General features: G+C 30.6%; 1 protein-coding gene across 14 annotated transcripts in view; it reads right to left on the reverse strand.

Moving 5' to 3' along the window:
• The window catches only part of LOC118195800 (dual specificity tyrosine-phosphorylation-regulated kinase 4-like), a 227,095-nt gene that overhangs the window by 86,556 nt on the left and 117,932 nt on the right, over nucleotides 1–22,607 (reverse strand). For 2 of the 14 annotated variants that reach the window (XM_035367128.2, XM_035367129.2), the window contains exon 1: nucleotides 1,801–2,994. The exons of 9 other annotated variants lie outside the window; for them this stretch is intronic. In XM_035367128.2, coding sequence (XP_035223019.1) covers nucleotides 1,801–2,058 — 258 coding nt within the window. In that variant the 5' untranslated portion in view covers nucleotides 2,059–2,994. Of the gene's footprint in view, nucleotides 1–1,800; nucleotides 3,000–22,607 lie in introns of those variants that run through there. 3 more of the 14 variants (XM_035367127.2, XM_035367125.2, XM_035367130.2) reach the window with 3 other exon arrangements.

Consider the following 22,607-nt stretch of genomic DNA (forward strand, 5'->3'; position numbering starts at 1 on the left):
TTTTCGTTGAAAAATGATACCCGGAATTTTCCGTGATTATAATACTTCCTTTACTTCGTACAAGGAAGTAAAAATTTTTTAGTTTAAACAGTTTTAAAAACAGTTTAAATGAAAATTAAATTAAAATGTTTAGACAAATGTACAACTGAAATGTCAATGAGACAATGCCGATGCTTCAGGATGAATTAGCTTATCTCAATCTCTCCCGAATATCTCATTGTATTTCGTCCGTGCGGTGCATACGGAATCTTAAAAAATGTTTTACAAATTTTTATACCTCTTAATACAACAATTTGACAAAATTAGCAAACGCATATGCATGTACAAGAATTCTCCTACACGATGTCAATATTTTAATACAATAAATTGAAATGTAAAATGTGCAAAAAAATTACGCAAGTAACCAATAAATTCAAGATATCTAAACATGTAAATAAAATGTTTACACAAAGAAAAATATTCTATATTGCAAAATATCACAATAATATTCAATTTAATGAATTATTGCCTAAGCAATTTAGTGTCTTTGGTAAATTAATAAAATAGACTAGAAAAAGTTTTAAAATGAATTCTCGGTTACTAATAGCAGTTTTAATAGCAGCAAGTTATTGAATTAAAAATATCAAAATACGCATTGTGTACACTATCCCTAAGCCCTTTCTTTCTTTGCTTAAGAAATACACTTAAACAAGGTAGGTACTTTTTTGTATCGATTATGATTTGTCTTACAAATTAGCATAAACGTAAGTAGCGCGTTTCGATCTAAAATTGGCATAGGGTATTAGTTATACGTAATTCTACAGTAAGGCTCTACAAATTCATAACTAAAATTGCACTTCTTGCAAACACTTTTAAAATATGTAATCAGCTATTCATACAAAGTATTAAAAATTATTTAAAAATAAATCGATTTTAATATTTGCATTAAAACTTTTAAGACTTGCTGAAATGAGTTATTCTCGAGACAATTTATAATAATGAAATCGAAAACTAAAATTGATTTTTCGATCCTTGGAACAATACTATCCTAATCAAAAGTTAGAGCAAAACAGTAATATATCTAGACAAATATATATCTGTCTAAATATCTATATCCATCTCTCTGTCTATCTATGTATCTATATATACAAAAATGTGCTTTTTTAAGAAGTATTCGATCATGTAAGCTTCCTTCATCCAGAACCAGTATGCAATTAAAAAATTATATAAGCACAGAAATAAAATCAGTAAAAAAATGCAAACGCGCGAATAAAACGTGAAAACAACGATTCAATGAAAAAATTTTAAGTGCAAAACAGAATGAAATATTTAATATGAAATTGCAAAAGCTGGAATGCTGATATAAATACGAATAGCACAAAAATATTTCATCTTGTCTTGTGTTTTACATTTAAAATTTTATCATTTTTGTCTTGTTTTAATTTTTATTAGCATTTTTACATATTTTTGTTGTTATCATTGTCATGTTCGTACATTTTTTCAACTGTCAGACTGGCTCTAGATGAAGAAAACTCAAATTATTAAATACATCCTCTTCATTAAAAATAAATTAAATTATTTATTAACTTATTTATATTATTGCACCATCATGCAATAGTTAAGTATTGTATTTAGTTTATGTTTTAATTTTCGTTTCAGTTTATATGTACATCTATTTATACATATTTTAAATTTCGTTTTATGAACGAACGGATTTGTTTACTCTTTCATAATCGAAAAAATTGGCATATAGGCACTAAAGTAAAGAAAGTCAATGTAATGGAGAGTTCTATTCTAATAGTAATCGGAAATTTCATTTACCAAAGACTGACGCTTGTAACGTGTTTTCTTTTTTCGTTTTTTTCTCTTTCTTTCAGCGATGAGCCTCTCCTCTTCCGGAAGGAGAGGGGTGCATCCGTAGGGGCTGACTACGAAGTGACGACCGCCGCAGTTGCATCCAAGGAGACGACACCGTCGTCCTTGCAAGAAAGGTGGGACGAATAATCCTGAAGATACGTGGAGGATCTGCAACGTAGGGTGGAGGGTGTTTGTAGGATAAGCTGTCACCGAGAACCACATTGCGTGACACTTTACCACAAATGAGCCCCTTCCTCACTCTTTTATTGTTCTCTCTATTAGGAATATCCTATTATGCGATGAAATTCCTTGTTGAAGTTAAGAAATAGACAAAGAAGACTATTCTTTGAGATATATTTAGCAGCCTTTAGGCTATACAGGAGTCTTTCTCGCGGTACGTCTTAGAATATATAATGTCTTAAACTAGTTTTTTTCCTTAAAATTTCAGTCAATAAACTAAAGATTCGGTCATAAGTGAAGAATTTGTTTTAGAGTTATTATTATATTTTCTTCATCGTCTGCGGTAAATGTTTCAGAGCAGCAATTTTCTTTATCATCAAAACCCTAATTTTTACCCTTACAATTAACAGAATTCTAATTATAGAAATTATTTTAGACTAGCCGTTTCTTTACCAATTTTAAGCCGCACCTCACAGCATATTCCAAGCTACTTGTATTTCAAATCACTAACAACAGTTTCCTAGAATTAACAGTAATTTTAACGTCTTTACCACCTATTAGTTCACAATCATTGGTGCAACCCAATACTTTCGGCGACTTATTTCAGAACACCTGGAATTTTCATAGTAAATTTAATTATTTTAGAAGATAACTAATTATAATTATTTGCAATTAGTTTGATGCTTCTCTTAGTTTTCAGAAGTGCTCTCTATTCTGAATAGTTTAGATGTTTGAAACTTGTACATTAACGTATTAGTCATCGTAATATTCATTTCGAAGATTAATTTATACGATGTTTAAAAGGTTACCTGACACATGCGTATTTAATAGTCTTAACTAATAAAAATTTTCTCCAGTGATTCATTCTTTCATAGTAATTTATTTTTAAAACTCAGCTGAGACTGACTGAAAAGAACTTTCATCGAAGATTTCTGATACATTTCTAGCACACAAATTCATAATCAAACATATATATTCAGTTGCAATATTTGCATATGAAGCATAAAGTTAAACATTAAGAACAACACTTTTCAAGGAAGATGACTAGCATACATCAACAATAAATTTCATACCTTTTAATTCCAGGAAACTATGAGGTAAAACCTTTACCCTGTATTCAGCACGTTCCGAATAGATTTAATTTCATGAAAAACCTAAGAGGTATAAAATATTCGTTTTGTTGACTTTAAAGATTAAACTTCATCGCAACTGACCCTAAGAAGGAGATATGCACAATCCATCAGTACACCAGAGTTTTATCCAAGAAATTTTCAAACAACTATATGCAATAAACAACAGACCACTCTTCACAATAAAATAATTGAATAAATCTAAGTATAACATTCGGCTCAATTCTTAATTAAAATTATTCAGTAAAAGAATTCGTTGTTAACACCAAACGGAAATTGATATAGTGATGTTCTCTGATTACGTTAAATGTTCAAATGTACGCCATCCAACTATATACACTATGATTTGGTATCTGCAGATTTTAATCCTCATTTTATAGTTTTACCAGGTATCACATCGCACAGCAATAAGTAATTCGACATATTTTGCTTCCGTGTTGTCTTCAGCTGGCTATTCAGACACATACTGACATTAAGAACAAAGCTTGGTGTGGAGATGCAGTCTGGTGGTAAGGACGCAGTGGTCAAATAGAATACAAAAAGTTGCGTGTTTTGAGGGAAAAGTGTATACATAAAAGGTTTTGGGTTCTTCCCAGGTGAAAAAGCATTGAGAATTAAAAATGAGTCCAGTAGGGTTGCAAAGATAATGAGATAGCAATTTTCGTCGCCAAACTCGCTGAAGCGATGACGAGAAGAAAAAAGGGAAAATGAAACTATTTTCTTTCCTAACATTTTGCAATCTTAATGAAATCTAGGCCGTTTTTTCTTAATTATTATTTTTCAGCTATGATTAAAATTATACAAATGCTCATTATTGTTAACATAAATTTGGATGATATCAAAATTACGATAATCTTTATTGATTTAATAATTTGAATAATAATCTTTATTAATTTAATAATTTGAATAATAATCTTTATTGATTTAATAATTTATCGATTAAACACAATAGTCTTTATTGATTTAATAGTCTTTATTAATAATAATTAATTTGATAATTATCAATTCAGATTGATAACTGATTATCATTAATTGATAATCTTTACTGATTGCTGGGTGCACTCATGCGTTTTATGCACAGAAAAGAAAATCAAAAAGAAGACATTACTACTAGGAAGACTTCGTTTCAAATTCAGGAATCTGTTAGCAGTCAAAAGAAATCTCGAATAAAGTACATCTGATATGCTGAGCTGCAACTTAATTCAAAAGGGCATATCAGGCTTTAATATAAAATTCATGATTTTAAATAAAAGTACTAATCATTCAATATTATGTATCACAGACATTATTTTCCAGCTAATTTAATTTTATGGCAGATCCAAAATGTTAATGATAAATGTACTAAAGTTTATTTATTTAAGTACGGCTAAGCACACAAGAGCTATCCGCTGAAGGAAAGAGGGAATTATTGTGGAGAATTTTCTAAGGATACTTCGCTCCCATTTGAATTATACAAAGACTGCGAAATCATTGAAGATCCCCGTCCATTCTTTGGATTTGAATCCAGTTAAAATTACCACGTTCGATTGTCTTAACGACTTTGCCACTGGTGGGATAGATATTGACATAAAAATGGGGTAATACTGCAGTGACTGTTCCTAAAATATTTGAAGCCATACATAGCTATAGTCGAAATTCAATTATCTAGACTTCAAGCATCCGGATTTCTTGTTCTTATTTCTCGACTTGCCTGTCAATTAAGTGCAGAAATTAAGTAAAATTGTTAATTTATTTTCGATTTTTAAGCTTTTGTTCACTATGTTGTAATATAATAAAATAATGCAGTACTGTCACAACTATGTCGCGAACGCATATTAATTCTAAAACAATTACCTACTGTATACTGACATGTTTTTTACTGTATACAAGCGTGTCATTTGTTATTTACTCAGTAAAGCATTGATTATCCATATCTAAAATAGATTAAACAAATGAAGGTGATGTTAAATCAGTTCTCTCTTCGAGCAAGGAATTTTTTGTAATACAATATGCAGTTTAGAAGTTTAGTATAGTGAAATTAACAAGCCAGATGACTTTTATACTTAAGACAGCTTTAAAGTCTGGCGAACAGGCTAGCTGCCTGAGAGTTTTCATAGCTTTGATCATGCGTAATGTGAATACAAACCTTCAAATCTCCATGAAGGCGTCTTTCCTCTTAAGAGAGGTACTTTGGTTCTTCGCGCACTTTGGTGTAATTCAAGTTCAGCTTAATTTAGGGCTTATGTTATTAAATATTAATTTTATTATTTTGTTTGCAGAGAAATAAAAATTTGACTCATATTAAGAAAATAAAAATAATTTCTTTACCTAGTTTCATATTTTATTTTATGGAAATGAAAATATTTACTTTTTTCTAACTACAAATCTTCGTTGAAATAAAGTACTGTAAAAAAATATAAAATTCATTAATTTCTACTGCAGCTCATCCGTAGACGATCATTAGAAAAAATAAAGATTTATTCCAAATTCAATAGTGTAGATTTTTTTCAGTGTCTGGATGGGCTATGACTCTAATCCTGTGTTTTAAAGTTCTAATGCATTATTTAACTTATTATTTTTTAATGCAGTAGCTTATTGCTTAAATTTCAATGTATAATTCTTGCACTAATTACTATTTGGATAATTTACAGTATATAATGCATTTATTATTAATATTTACTTTTAATCAACTACTATACTTTTAGCATTTCTGAAGTATAAAAGTCATTTTGAAAACATATTGACAAATGAGATCAGGGTAATGCAAGAACATACTAATAACCAGCGAACTAAAAATAAAATAAAAAAAAAATGATAAGTTTAAAATTTTAAAGGTCTTCCTCCGGTTAAATATTCGGCACTAAAATTTCAAGATTTGCCCTTGGGGATGATATTTAAACGTATTATCTATTTCTGTATATTAAATTTATCTACTTATTTAATATCTGTTACCCTTGGAATGTTTTAATTTATTTAAAATGTGTTTGAAGCTTAGTAATTTAATAAATTAATTAGTTTGAAGTTTAAAATTTTAAATAAATTTTAAATTTACTAAAAATTTGTTTGAAGTTTAGAATCTTGAAAACTATACAATCAGAAAAATCTTCTTCAGCCAACGCCCGATTATAGCAGGTCAGCCAATTAGCCGTGCCCATCCTTCCATTGTGTCTTCTTGGGTTTCTGCCTTCAAAACGGTGTAGGTGCGGAGATGATTAGCGTTCCCTTCTCCTGAGTTACATACGAGACATATGGGAGAGCTGATAATGCCGATTACATGAAGACGGCTCTGGAGGTAGTCGGGGCCTGTAGTCAGTTTGAAGATGGCCACAGACACGTCTCGGGGAATACTACTGAGTACTGAGGATGGATCTTTTTATCTTTTTATTATCGAGAATCAGAAAAAAGTTAAGAGCAGCAAAAAAAAAAAAAAAAAAAAAAAAGTCGACAAAACGAGACTGGGAACAAATCATTACAGAAAGTAAAGAATACTGAAGAGCTGTAAGATTTAGCTAAACAGATATATCGGTGCAAGCACTGAAAATTAGCCAACGGCAAAACGAGGGAAAAATATTAAGTAAAACAACAGTGAGAAAATGTAGTGAGATGCTGAAAGCTGTTAGATTAAGTAGTGAACAAAACGAATTCGAATTTAATTAAGTCATACTTGGAGTTTTTGCTGATTCACCAGGTAACTCTGTAGGTATTTTTTGAAGCAGGCAAGATGAAAAATTAGGTATTTTTTGAATCAGGCAAGATGAAAAATTAGCAACGCCTTCGCCGGAAATCGAACCGCGGACCTCTCAATTACGCGGTGAGCGTGCAGACCACTACACCACTAAGGCTCGCTAAGAAGGCGGGAGAAATACATTATACTGCAGTTTTTAGGGGACCTAATCGCCAAATCCTGAGTGAGGATAATCATCATCCAACACCATTTTAGTTCGGGCACCACTGTAGAGACAATAGGATTTTTTGGAAGCAAGAGTGATAAAAAATTAGCAACCGCCTTCGCCGGGAATCTAACCGCGGACCTCTCAGTTAGGCGCTGAGTGTACTGACTACTACACCCCAAAGGCTCGCTAAGAAGGCAGGAGAACTACCTTATATACTCCCTCTTTTAAAGGGCGACTGTGGTGTTTAGGGAACCCAATCTTGAAATCCTGGGTGTGATGAATCATCATCCACCACCTTTTTTAGTTCAGGAGCCACTTGTATACCACGAAGGCTCGCTAAGAAGGGGGTAGAAATACTTCATATAAATACCCTAAGTTTTTGCTATATTGTTCAAAAGAATGCCATCATGGAAAAAGTAGAATATAAAACATTCTTCCACAAAAAATATTGGAAAAATCTATCTAAATTTATTACTATTTTAATTAAATAGTGTCTTAAATAACATGTACGGTATACTTTTCCATTAAAATGCTGAAATTTTATGTTTTACAGTACACAGGATGTTTTCATGTTATCTAGGGTCCTCTATTATCAATGGATTAATGAAAAACGTTATTGAGAAATGCTATGTATTATGTTAAACCTAGGGATATAAGTAACTGCTTTCTCAATGAAGAGGATGGTTATACTTCTCTCGTTTTAATTAAAAAATATACGGAAATATACGGAAGCTATTATAAAAATACACATCGAATACCAAATGAGGCCGAACATTTCATCAAGTGGTGTAAAAATAAAGTTCTTGAACTAAATCAAAAGTTTGTACTCAAATGAGTGTATAAATGACTAGAAGACAAAGATTTTTACAGCTTTGTGGATTACAGTACAGCGTAATACTAATTTTTTTTTCTCAAAATGGCAGGACACATACTCATTTTATACGTGTTGTGAAATAAAGATCCTTATTCATTTTATTGTGCTGGGCTTAGAAATGAACCCTCAGTATCTTGAACTATATCTGCATTTTGCCATTTGACTGTAGTTTAAGAAACTATTTTTAAAATTTATTACAGTTGTGACCAATAAAACAAAACTTTCATGTTTCGTAGGAAACATACGAAACTTTACAAATAATGCCAAACTGCGATTGTAAGATTTACTTAAATTTCCGTTTTTTTTTTTCAATATGTAATTTAAAATGGATTGGATTCAATTTATTTAATCAGAGATTCCAAAGGCTCTTTGCTAAAACGGAGGCGGAGCTTTAATGAATGGATCCAACCTTGTGCTTTTCAAGCCTTCTGAGAAATGACAAATATATCTTATGATGACACTTCAGAGACGCCTGACAAGAAAAGACATTAAAAAAGTAAAAAAGGGGAATTCAATCATTATTATTGATGAATAATGTAGAATATATAAGGTTTGTAAGTACTTCATGTTACAGCTTCCCAAGATAATAAAAGAAAAAATACTAAGCTGAATTTCTTTTTCTGTTTTGTTTCAACAAAGAGATTCAATCCATGAGCGGGACAGTTCACACCATTCATTAAGTGGGGTTATTGAATAATTTATGATTTTAACTGACTTTTTTTAACTCTAAAGTTCTTAAGAGAAATTATTAAATACTCCTTTTTTGCATTTCCGAAAAGCCAAATGCATTCCATTTACACTAAATAATTTTTAGTTTTTTAGAAAGGCGTTGAACCAATTCTTCCTGCTTCATTCTATAAGAAAATTTGGGTAACTTTCTTACTGTTAAGAGTTTCACCTGTCCCAAAGTTAATTTCAAAAATTATATTTTTCATATTTCTTTACGTATAAAACAAAATCAAGTTTATTTCCCAATCAAATGCTAGAAAGATCTTTTAATCCCATCGATTATTAAAGCAATAAATAACAACAAGCATTCAACAACACTCATAGTCCAACATAATCAGCAAAACTCTTAATCAACAACACTCATGGTCCTAAATGCACTAGAAGTTGACTTGGATCTTGGATTAAATTTTAGGGTAAAAATGAATTCCTCTCGAATTATTGCTATTTTATGTATGCGTCATGCAATTTACCTCAGTAAGATTGTTAGAAATTATCCCATTCTACAAATCTCTCACACTGTAGGAGATTGGTACGTCTAACTAGCAAGTGGAAGATCCCCTGGCTCGAATCCTGGAAAAAGCACAGTTAGTTTTGTTAAGCTTCTTGCTTCGAAATACCTAATAGTCTCTATAAAAGTAGTTAATAATTATGATAGTAAGTAATTATATGCATTAAAGCAAATATATTAACGCAATAAATATAATCATATTATAATTAACAGTTAAAGCGCTAACAACCCAAATATTGGGTAAAGATATATTTTTAAGCACCCAACCACGGGATACAAGATATAGATTGTATACTTCTTCCGAGATCCTTTTATTTTATGTTTATTACATTCTGCGCTCTAAAATGTATGCGAAAGTAAAACAAACGATAATTTATGATTGTGAAAGCAAATGTGACCTGTATGTCGAAATGTATCAAAAATTCAATGTAAAATTAACTGCAAGCTACAGTAAACATGTAAATACAGAAACAGTATAACTTTAGAGAGATATACTAACTATTCTGAGGTGCCATGACATAAAACATTAATCAATTCCGTGAATATACGAACATATTTATGCAAAATCAAATGAAGAAGCGTTTACGCATGTCTTTAGAAAAAAAGGGCTAGAAAATTTTCCAATTAAAACTCAGGAAAATCATTTATGGTTACAACTCCTAGTAGACGATCGTCTCTGAAAATTTTACTATTTCCTAGAAGGTTAAAAAACATAATAATTTAAAGCCACCTCGCCTAGAACTGTCAGATGGGTGGTCGTCTTATCAAGATGTCATTACATTAACATTGAAAAATATTAACTAAAACTGAAAATATCAACTTATGAATTAAATATACATGTTTATAAGAATTTAGATTGATTTCAGCCAAAAGAGGATTTAATGGCAGGAATTTGATTCCCATTGCAACCAAGTGCTAAAATTCAATTCGTAAATACCCAACGATATGACTTTTCACTTGAATTAAACACGCGAAAGGTACAGTGACAGAAGCACTGTGATACATATTAAGTAAATTATTAGAAAATTCTGTTTCATAAAAAGTAAAGCAAAAACGAACGAGAAATTATTGATCGACGAAAAATTATCTGATCATCTTTATCACTTATAAATAACTAATTATATTATAAAAAAGATTGTTGATAGAAATTATAATTTAATGACTTCTTTAATACATGTAGAAAATTTGTAAAGATTGGACTATACACCATGACGACTATCCAGCTGTTATTTTCACAACCATTGGTAGTCAAGATATACTTCACTCACAAAACCGTCTTATATGACGAAAGAATAATGTTTCGGCATTTTTAAATTTAGAAAAATTAAAATTTTGTAAAAAAACAGTTAGTAAAAATTATGAAATCTAACGATGTATACTTTCTTCGGTATCTATACTTATATTTAGGAAAATTTTATCCTTGTTATAAAAAATAAAACACAATTAGTTTTGATTCCCATACGACAAAAATTGATCAAAATATTTAATTTTTTGACGTCATATTCAATTTGCATTGAGGAGTTCATTAATAAATAAATTAAAATAATTCAATGTTGATTATTTCCCTTAATGCCATTTAGTGATATTGTTCTGGGATTTACTAGTGTCTTTAATTAATAATTTTGTTACTACATGTGATATGCTACGCTTTATAATATGTAATGAATTTGAACACTAGTAATTTATAAGTTCCCAAAGTCTAAAAATATATTATTAATACTCAGGAAATATTTTACTTTATAATGAGGATCAGGAAATCATGAAAAGTTAATTAAAGAACAAATATTTCTCATTTTTCGTTAATGCAAATAAAATTACGAGTTGACTGCGTACCAACACTGAAGACTGCCAGTGTTTTCTAGGATACATTTTCTATAAAATCCTGGGAATAAAATTTCCATTTCGAAAGTATTTATACTGATCCTTTACTTTTCACAATATTCTGTCTATAAATGCTCGTCATTTAATCTCTTAACATCAGAAACGTTTTTTTAAACTGATTTCTTTAAAATTTGCTCTTCCATTTGTGTACGGCCTTTGAATATGATTGCCGACTTTAATACCAAATATCATGGTCAATTTTTCTCACCCGTCGAATTTTTTAAAACGAGTACAAACTTTTCTTAAATACAAGTATAGAGACAACGAAACCGTATAAAAATTTAGATTTCGTACTTTATACAAAATTTTTTTAACTTTAAAACACGAAAATATGGATTTGCTTAATATAAAAAAGTTTTGCAAATGGTAATATATGTCTACGACCAAGGATTATACGAAAGTAAAGGTCAGATAAAGACTTTTGTGGAACACGGTATATATTTGGCAGCTATGAAATTAAATTCTGTATATTTTTTTACATTTAATGCATTAATTACTTATGGAGAGGTCTTAATTGCAACAGTATTTTAAATATTATTTATTTGTGCTTTCCCCCCACTACTAAAAATTAGGAAATCTTTGATCATAATTTCGTTTTTGAAGTTTAAGCTTACTGACGTACTTTAGTTATTACAGTACTGCTCCTGATTTTTCTGATTAAAAATGACAATAGATGTTTACAAATTATTTATTCATATTCATTTCATCAAGTTATACGATTAAAGCATAATATTTTTATATTGTTAAGAAAACCGTAACTTTCACAAATTTTCCCCAGTAATTAGTATTCTAATTTTAGATCTGGTTTTATTTAATGATATTATTTCAGAAATTAAAAGATACGCATTTTATATTGCACACATAAATTATATAAATTATTTATCACTAAATTTAAAAGTAAACCGAACTTAAAACTAATTTTTCAGAGTATCAAACAGATTTTTAAGCTCAACCTAAATAGACTTCATGAAAAGTGAACGATTTAACATCCTTTAATTTATTTCTGTCCGGAAAAGTTAAACGCATCTTTATTATTAGTGCTATTATCCGACAGCTGTTTCACTAGTGGTTTTTTACCCAAAGTAATAGGGTATTTAAAAATTTGTCGATCCAAAAATTCTCCTGAGAAGTTGGGGATAGAATAAGAAAGATGTCCAAACTTTATATTCCATTTCCCGTAATACGCTTGGTTAAAATTGGGATGAAGCTTAGCCTATAAGATATTTTCTCTCTCCTTCCAGCATCCTTCGTAGTGTAACGGTAGCACACTCGAAAGGTATTCGAGAGGTACAGGTTTGAGTCCCGGCAAGGGCATTACTCATTTTTCATATCTCCTGCTTCAAAATAATCTAATGACTCAGTGTTGTTGGCGCCCCAACTAAAAGGTGGACAATAATTCGCCATCTCCAGAATTTGGCGATTGGGTCCCCTAATCTCCAGGTCGGCCTTTAAAGGATTTTACAGCCATACGGTATTTATAGTATACGCGGTATTTTTTCCCTCCTTCCAGTGCTGCCTTCGCAGTGTAACGGTAGCATACTTGACACGTATTCGAGAGGCCTAGGTTCGAGTCCCGGCGAGGTCATTTCTCGGTTTCCATGTCTCCTCTTCAAAATCACCTAATGACTCTAGAAACCATTTTACATTTCAGATGCTTTACCTAAACTAACTCTAAACTGGTTTGACAAATGCTGTTGCACATTATTTCCTAACATTTCCAACATCGTATATTAAAATGCATATTTAATTTCTTCTTTGTTTATGTTTCGATCTACAGGAGTATATAAAAACATTTTTTGATTATATTGAATTTTAATGCTCATTATCAGAAAACTAAGAGTTCATAAATGGTAAAATCCGAAGGTAGCTTGAAAATGGCAGAACACTTACAAACGCTGCAGCAGTGTAATAAATATCATATTCCAAGAATACAGTTCTGATCCATGATTTTAATGTACATAATTATTATGTATGTATAAATTAAAAGCATATAAATTAAGATAAATTTCAACAAATTAATATCGTATATGCGGTATTAATTTGTTAATTTACATGTGTAAATAGAGAAGAACAATGAGATTATGATTTCAATGATCTTCTCCACAATAAGCGATAGTAAAAGGTTTTGATATCATGCGCATAATTTTTCTCACAGGCGAAAGCGATCAGGAGCAGTTTGAAAACTTACTGTACCCAAGATATGTAGTTATGTGTACTGCATCTCGATCAAAAATAACAAGCTGGTTTTGGTATTTTTGATTCCCATGTAAGATATAATGCAATTTTAGATATGACGTTAGTTTAGCTAATGCTACAGGTATGCTCACGCACTTTTAGATATTATGTGCCGAAACCACGTAAACGATAACGTAGTTTCACACTTCATGCTGGCTTTGTTTGTTAAAAAGTAAAATAGTCGGTTTCAATAATACCCTGGGTTTGTTTGAAGCCAAATGTTAAAGCAATCTCAAACCATATCAAAACATTTACATAACTTAGCAGGAATTCTTCAAGAATCAAATTTTGTCCTATGAATAATGTTTAACTGCTTAGAAATTAATTCAGTTAAAATAGCAGAAACATACACTAACAAAAGCCTCATTTTGGAGAAAAATATAAGAAGTTAAACAATAACTGAAAAAAAAAGTTGCTCGTTCATGAATAGTATATAAATAATTATGTGTATAACTGTTAATGATGTAAGCTCGATTTACACACGGACACACTGACGGGATCCATATGGATTTCATGTATGATTTATTATCTTTTGTACGTTTCTATTTTACTTGTTTTTTGGTGTTATCAGTTGATGGAAACTCACAAAAATAGATCACGATCATATACGTAAGCATCTAATGTTTTCTTTTAATGTTTCAATATAGTAATACCTCTCGTTACAACCACTTTCTGTAGACAGTTACCAGTTAAAGTATACATTCTTAGAATATAAATAAACATTAGCATTTAAGAAAGCTACTCTAAGGAGAATTCCGTCACAAAAAAAAATTGATCCATGAATGCTAGATGGTTATCTAAAGCAAGTTTCATTTCATTATTTTCCCCAAACTTTAAATTGGGAACTTTATTTTCGAACCGTATTTCCTCTCATATTAGAATAAGCATAAAACATTTGCTTTCGAAAAAAGCTTTATTATTGCCCAACTGTAAAAAGAATAACTTTTCCATTTAAATATCAAATTTCAGAGAAAAGAAAGACACTCTAGCAATGCTTTTAATAATTAACCATCGTCGAAAATGGTATTCTTGTGAAGATCAGTTTCTATTAAACATTTTCATTGAGGTAGCCAAAACAGCAATAAAGCGCCTACGTATGGAAATCTCTGATGCTTAAATTCGATATGTGACGGATATCCGCGCATCGGTGGAAACACGGTCCGCGGATTTTAAGGTCGTTCGCGTGACACGACATTGGTTGCCTTCCGCTCAACTCACGCCTTGTCCACACTGCAGAATCCCTGAAACTTCATCCCTCATTAATATTCCTTTCAACGTTTTCATCAAATTCCCAATTCTTCGCACGCCGATTCTGTACATCGCCTAGCAAAGAGAGAGAAAACGTTTGTTTGAAGATTTAGATTTTTGCTTTGGATCAAATGTACGATACTGAGGACAGGACATGTGCAGATATTAAAGTTGCTCGTTGAAAATAATTTCGCACGTGGGAAATTTATGGTGAGAACACGTGGATTGAAAGTGACAGAAAGAAATATCTAACACAGAAATAAACTTATGAGAACCGATTTTTTCCGCTGTTTTCAGATGTACGATGAACGCAGATAGTTTTCATTTAAAATAGGATCCGTTTTTGCATCCCTTCTGAAGCACTTTTCTATTATGTTCAGGGCGAACAAAATATTATACACTAAAAAATTCTACAATATTTTAATGAAAAAAATATTAACGAAAAGTTAGTCGTCAAATATTTACTGAAACGTGCACCATTGGCCGGTACGACAGAAGTGTTAAATTTGTTCACCTTCTTGGCTATGCCCTCAAATTATAATGTAATTGTTATGAGCTTGAAGGATCACTAGATTTGTAATAAATTTACAACCAGAAGAAAAATTTCCCAATCACTAATATAGTTGCACTGTCTTTACTAGGCTCTCTCTATAGACTTCGTCCTTTATATATACACCCATAAGAGAAAATTGTAGAGGTTTATGTAAAACATTTGGTGTAACCACATTAAAAACCCACTAAAAATTTTCTGTATTTCGATGGGTTGCAGATTATATCGATGCGACAACATACAAAGCTCAAAACATTCACATAGACTATCTAGATAATTCTAGATAGTCTATGTGAATGATACTGAAAGTCTTTTCAGGACTGATAGTGAAAGTCTTTTTAGGACTCAAGCTATGAAACACTATGTTTTCCCAGTTCTTTATTAAATATACTTTCAAAATAAGAACATGCTTAGATCATGAGCAATGTGAGACAAAAATTAGTTTACAGTCTTAACTTGTTAATACACAAGGTTTAAGAAATCGACTTAGTTATAAATTTTTAACTTCCTTGTGAAGAAAGTATTCTAATTGCTAGAAATTTTGGGTATCCCGTTTCAATGAAAATATCCATTTTGACCGCTCTCGAATCCATCAAAACGACGTTTTTGCGTGTCATCTCTGTGTATGGACAAAATCAAGAACTCGTTTTCCCAACAAGTAAAAAAATGGATTTAAAATTGACTCAAAAGGTAGTTTTTTGTTACGTCTGTATGGACATACGTACGTATGTATAACTCAAAACCTCAAAAACAAGTATCTTCAGAACGTTGAAATTTTGTATATGGGACTGCTATAACATGTAGTTGTGCACCTCTCTTTTTTGTCGCAATCGGCTCAACCAATCCTGTATATAGATATTCCCATTCGGTTACCTGGTGAATTAAGTCAGTTTCTGCAACTTCAGTGTCTTTTTACCCAGTGGGACTAAAAGTAAACTTTCAGTTTTGTGCACCAAAAATATGTCTTCTTGCCCGCTGACCGAATTGCTTACTTTTGCGCAGGAACTCTAATTTTAATTAAAAAATTGTTTTTCTAACTGTTTTAATTGCATTTAGTGTTCTTTGTTTTTCTATATTTTTCAATTATTAATGAAGATGTTTTGAGTTTTTATGTATTTTTGCCTTAAGTGAGAACTGAATTATTTGAATTGGAAATATATCTCTAATGAAATTCGAGGAAATTTAGTTTAAATGATATGCGGTAAAAATATTTATAATTTAATAAACAGTACAAAGAAGTCATATGGTGTCCACATCAGATTTTATTTCCTATATAATGCAAATAAAGCTGTTAACTACTCTCGAATGCGCCATCAATGACCAAATGGATCAAATCACTAAATACTGCAGTTCAAATCTCAGGGCCGAATTCTGGTGAACAGCTAGCTGCTTTCATTTCTCCTACGTATCAGATGAAAAAAAATAAAAAACAATTTCTCTTAAACAATATCATCTTCTAAAGGTAGAGAAAGCCGAAGAGCGTTCTGCCGCATTTGATTGCGTTACAATCTTTTTCAAATAAGTCTTCACATCTAAAGTTATTTTGCAAAGCAATTTAACGCTAAATGTTTAACTTGCGTACATTACAGTACGTATGTAAAGAGATGTCTCTCCCTAGTTAGCAAAATATTTGTTTTAATCTTTTTTTCATGACTCAACCATATTTGTCGAGTGGAAAAGGAAATTTTTAATTAGCATCAAAGTCTATTTTGTTATTGTAAAATATTTAGTTTATCAAATTCTATTTTCTTATTGTAAAATATTTTGTTTATCAAATTCTATTTTGTTATTGTAAAATATTTAGTTTATCAAAGTCTATTTTGTTATTGTAAAATATTTAGTTTATGAAATTCTATTTTGTTATTGTGAAATATTTAGTTTATGAAATTCTATTTTGTTATTGTAAAATATTTAGTTTATGAAATTCTATTTTGTTATTGTAAAATATTTAGTTTTAATGACTATTCCAAACATTTTTGTTTTCAGGACATAACATTACATACACATACATAAGGCGTACACACATTTTACTGACCTGATGACGAATTACGACTGGATCAGAATTCTGCTACCGTTGATCAAAGATTCTATTCCCCTCTGCTCTCAGAGTCTAAACGCACAAGCTTTGCTGGTTATTATTTATTTGCTTTCAGTTTTATGTTTATTATAATACAAGGTTTTTTAAACTAATTCTCGACCCCTTTTTATCACTGAGAATTTTTCGCGACCTCCAGGACCCCATAATACTTAGAAAAATTTTGTCGGACCTCTTAAGTGATGCTCAAATTCGACACACGCGTGAGTGAAACTGTCAATTTTTTCACTTGTGCTGTAATATATACTATTGCAGTTTTAGGTCATTAACTTTAATTTCTAATTTTTAAGACATAGAACAATGTAAAAATTTTAAATAAGTAACAGACTAAATGACAGCGGCACGTGCAAATCAAGGAAAATGAACTTTTTTTTATAATAAAAAGAATGCGTCGAAACGTTGAAATGTTTTCGTTTTTTTCTTTGCCTGTATTGTCTTATCTTTATCTATTTTCAGATATATTGTGTAAAAATATTTGGTAATTTTAAACTTATTATAATATGTTAAAGAAATATTATAATTTGATATATTATAATACTTATTATAATATATCAAACTGCTAAAATTTTTGACTACTCCCTGCTGCAAGTCTCGCGACCCACAATTTAAGAAAACCTGTTATAATATCTGCTTAGCTACTTGGCAGATACCATTACCTTACAAAATCCTGCAATGAGCAACAGAAATACTGCAAAAATATTTGAGCATAGACTTTCTGGCATTATATAAATATGTTTAAAGACAGTTTTTAATCTAAGAATACATTTAAAATCGCAAATATTAACTCTTTTTTTACTTCCTTGTACGAAGTAAAAAGGAAGTATTGTAATCGCAAAAAGTTTCAGGCAACATGTTTCAACGAAAATATCCATTTTGACCGCTATCGAATGCAATTTAACGATGTTTTCGCGTGATATCTGTACGTAAGGACAGAATAAAATACTCTTTTCCTTCAAAAAAAATTATAAAACTGCTTTAAAATTAATTCTGAAGAGAATTTTTCTTGGCGTCTGTACGAACGCATGTACGTACGTGTGTACGTATCTCGCATAATTCAAAAACGAGTAGCCTCAGAACGTTGAAATTTTGTACATAGGACTGCTATAACATGTAGATGTGCACCTCGTATTTTATATATATCCACTCTGTTACCCGGCTCAGTGATCTCAGTTTCTTTACTCTTATGTGTTTGTAAATTGTACATTTTTTGCTTTAAAAATGATTGGATTATGTTGTTTTTATCTTCCGGTTAAGGTTTTTATGCCTTTAGTAAATCTGTATGCAATATTTTTAAAATTATCAACAATTTTAAAGTTGTTTAAGTGCCGCTAGGCCTTTTTTTTATAGCGGCCATTGATTGTTTACATTTGAAACAGCAGACTAGTGGATTTGTTATCAATCTAGAGAAACTTAGCTTCGCAACAACAAAGATAGCGCCTTCATGTATTATTGCCAGTTAAATCATGCTTAATCCTTTCTGGAATTTTTTCGAGGAAATAAGTGTTTAAGATTTACTTCGTAATTTTTAATATAGATATTTTGAGTTTTTATGTATTTTTACCTTCTTGCGAAGTGAGAACTGAATTAATTGAATGAGAAATACTCAATCGTCTGTGAAAAATTGCTTCTTTTTTGTTTTGTTTGCTTAATTTCTTTTATACATCATTCTAGCTTTATTATAGTATTTGAATAGAACATGTGGCAACGATTAGATAATTCTATTCTTTAAGTGATATAAATTTTGTGCATTATGAGTTATAATATGAACGAAATATAATACTGTTAAGTGAATCTAGCGCCAGAGTGTCGCTATGGTAAACAAATACTAGAGTGAATTTTAAAGAATACATTTATTCTATTGTGGTTTATGCGTTGTCGGCGAAGTAGATTTAATTCAATCCAATAAGTTTAAATGAAATGCAAGAAAAAATGCGTATAATTAATTATTCCGAACAAGGAAGTCATGTGGTGTACACATCAGATTTTTTATGACAGGCTTTAAAGTACAAAGTTTTATTTGAAATTCTCTTTTAGAGTAAAACAAAAAATTCTGAAACTTTTATCAGCGTCTTCTCTTTTTCTACTATTCAATATAATTCTCATCAGTCTTTCCGAATATCGCTTGAGGTAAAGGACTAAGAGATCGTTTCTTCCCAGTGTTTCTTTTTTTTTTTTCTCTGTTACATCCTGCAATCGGGAATCCTGCAATCAGGAATATCATGATTTTATACTCCAAGTTAAATTGATATTATCAAACTTCTGACTTTTTCCTTTTCCATTGAAGAAAAAAACTTTGTCGGTGGATTCTGTATCTCAGTTTTAAAGGAATCCCTAAGTTTTCCAGATGAAAAGATTGAACTTAAAAAATAATTCAGAAAATTTAGATTTAATTTCTGTAAAATAGAGGTTTAAGAAAATAAAATCAAGTTCATACAAATATTCAAAAATCTAATTCATTTATTTTTATACTGTTAATCACTTGGAATGGTGCTTAGATTACTTTCAAGCTTTCTGAAATCTTCTTTATATGACATACGACTTAATACATCATAATTTCATAAAGTATTGCATGTTCAAAATTAGTCCAAAACAGCCACCTTGGATTCGAGTAGAATTTTGAGAAAAACCTGAGTTTTAGTTTTATTCAAAATATAGCTAATATAAGGTTGCTTCTTCCCCCAATTTTAAATTTTACATTTGTATATTGCTTTTTCAGTTTGAGTGCACATCTTTTTGGCAGAATAAAATGATTAATTTGAAACACCAAGGCTGAGGAATTAAATATTTTCCTCTTATTTTATCAAAATTTAACTCTAAATGAAAATTTACAAAATTGTTTGCCCTACCTATTATTAGTTGATATTATTTGTAGCGAGAATTGTAAAAATTAGACAAGAAAACGGTAGTTATAAGAGAAGAAATGTTTTTCACTATAAATTGCATAATTAATCCGTAAGACAAAAAAGAACACCGTTATGAATGTTTATCTGAAATTCATAATAAATGTTCAGTGCGAAACCACATAAATACTAAAATTTCAGACTTAAAATGCTTATCTATCTTTACATAATCTTGAAAGTGATGAGAGTGACTTTACGAATTTTAAATGGAAAATTTTTGAATTTTAGAAGAGAAATTATTTTAATTAGCGTTGAGTTTTTTTAAACTTCTTCACTTCTTAGGCTGTTATATTTTCCATGTTTTTTACCTTTTCTTTTTCATCTTGGCATTTAGTATCTATCATTCAGGTATTCGCGACTACCCCAAAGGCTGAATCCTCAGAACACTGGTATTAATCTTGATTTTGATTCAAAAGAAATAAACAAGATGAAAGATAAAGCTTCCAGATATAACTTAAACAAGACTAGTTTCTAGGAGAATGTTACCTATAAAAGAATCTAGTTTAGTGTTTTCCTACCTTTTTTTGACCCGTTTCATACTGTTATAAGATCATGTGCAGTCTTGAGGTCTTTTTTTGAAACAGGAGAAGGGAAAAATGTGCAGTGCCCTCACCGGGAAGCCAAATCTAGACCTTTCGAACACGCGTCCAGTATGCTTCCAAATACACCACGAGGGCATGCGGAAAGGAGGGAGAAAATGCCTTATAATCATTTCCCTCCTTCTCTCCAACACGTGAAAAGTATACGTATACATTTATTTAGATTTAGAATTATTTCCTAACCTGTTTTATAAATTAAACAATACAAAGTACAGAAAATATTGTTAAATACCAAAACTGAATAAAAGTAGTTTTTTATATTCATAAACTAAAAATAAATACTTAACCACCAAGTAAAAGGCTGACTACATTTTCAAACTGAAGTTATGAAAATTCCGCCCGGTTGATAACGCCTGATCTAGCTTCAGGCAATTGGCATTTGACTATTTTATTGTATTTAATTAATTACTTAATCAAATTTTGTTCATAAAATTTCCCGGCCATCAAATGAGAAAAATGTGTATTAAAAAATGTGTCCTTTATTCGTTTGCTTATTTTGTTTTTTCCTACTAAAGAAGCTCTTTGTCAATGACGTTCAGTGGAATTTTCCTTACGGATAGTGCTAACTCTACAAATTTTCTTCCGACTTTTGTTCTTCTTTTTATATTTTTCTTTCCAAAGTGCATTGCTTTGAAACTGCGGGAATTGTTTGAAGACAGTTTGCAGATGTTATATAGTCTTGTCTAAAGTGGAGAACTTTACACTGGAGTGTACATTCTTATGTAACCAAGTTAACCGAGAGTTTTAGTACACATGAAATAAAATATCAAAAAGCAAGCACTCACATTTACAATTTCAGTAGCACTCTGCTGGGCATGAAAAACGAATAAAAGTGTAGAGAAAGCATTTACTACTTGTATTACAAAGATTTTATAAAAAAAAAAAGTTAAAAGAATCCTTGTTATTCGACGCGCAGAAGATTATTCTACGATAAAGAACGTAATAACAAAGACTGAAATAAAATTATCTTTTTTAACAATGATATAAACATTTATAAAAAATCATACGTAACAAATGCAGAATTATAAAATAGAGATTTAATTATATCCTAAATTTCATTAATTAGAGTCGTGAAAATATGCTATCAATTGAAAATTAGTGGAGGGTAAATCAAAAGTCTTATACAGAATAAGGTTCTTTTAATGTATAATTTTGCCCAATATCTCAGAACATAAATACCAAAATTCTATAACTTTGAGTGTCATATATAAGTCTGCTACTCTACATAGATCTCAGTTGCTTGGAATTCAAATAATACTTTCGTTAATTCATAAATAAATTCCGTTTCAGTCCGACAATTACTGATCTTCCAAAATCAGTTCTCCTCCCTACAAAAAAGACATCTTCAAGAAACTGCAGTGTGCGTCTAGACATCATATAGACATAATCCGATGGATTTCTCAGGATTGGCCAATAAGTGCTGATGCAGTTTTTCTGCAGAGTTATAGCAAGAAAGGGAAAATAGTCGTAAACTCGTGGTCATTAAGGAAACTAGTGGATGCTTAGGTTTCTGAATTTCTGGTGAGTGAATTCGGTAAAAAAGACCTTGGGAGATTCCATTAACTAAATTACACGCTGATGTTTAGCAAGGTGAATAAATTAAAGGTTTCCCAGAGACGTACAGAAATTTATGTGTCTCATAAAGTTTTATGAAATTTGGTTTTCCAAATAGAGCTATGATAACGACATAATTCACTGCAAGTATTCTTTTTATGACTGCTTTCTTTTGCTTTACAATAGTTGCCAATAAGAATTCCTTCAACAGAATTATAGATTTAGTATTTATTACCTGTCTTAATGGGCAATTTATATTCACGTTTTTTGAGCATTTGGAAGTAAAACTTCTTCGAAATGTTTATTGTTTCCACCTGGTGGTAAAGTCGTATCAACAACAAATATCTGTTCTTTCCAGGCGATGATGCATTAAATCTTAAATTTTTCTTGACTATTATAAAAGTGAATAATTCAGT

The sequence above is a fragment of the Stegodyphus dumicola genome, chromosome 6, assembly GCF_044657685.1.
Source record: "Stegodyphus dumicola isolate Sdum_Otavi_A_Nest chromosome 6, ASM4465768v1".
Classification (NCBI taxonomy): domain Eukaryota; kingdom Metazoa; phylum Arthropoda; class Arachnida; order Araneae; family Eresidae; genus Stegodyphus; species Stegodyphus dumicola.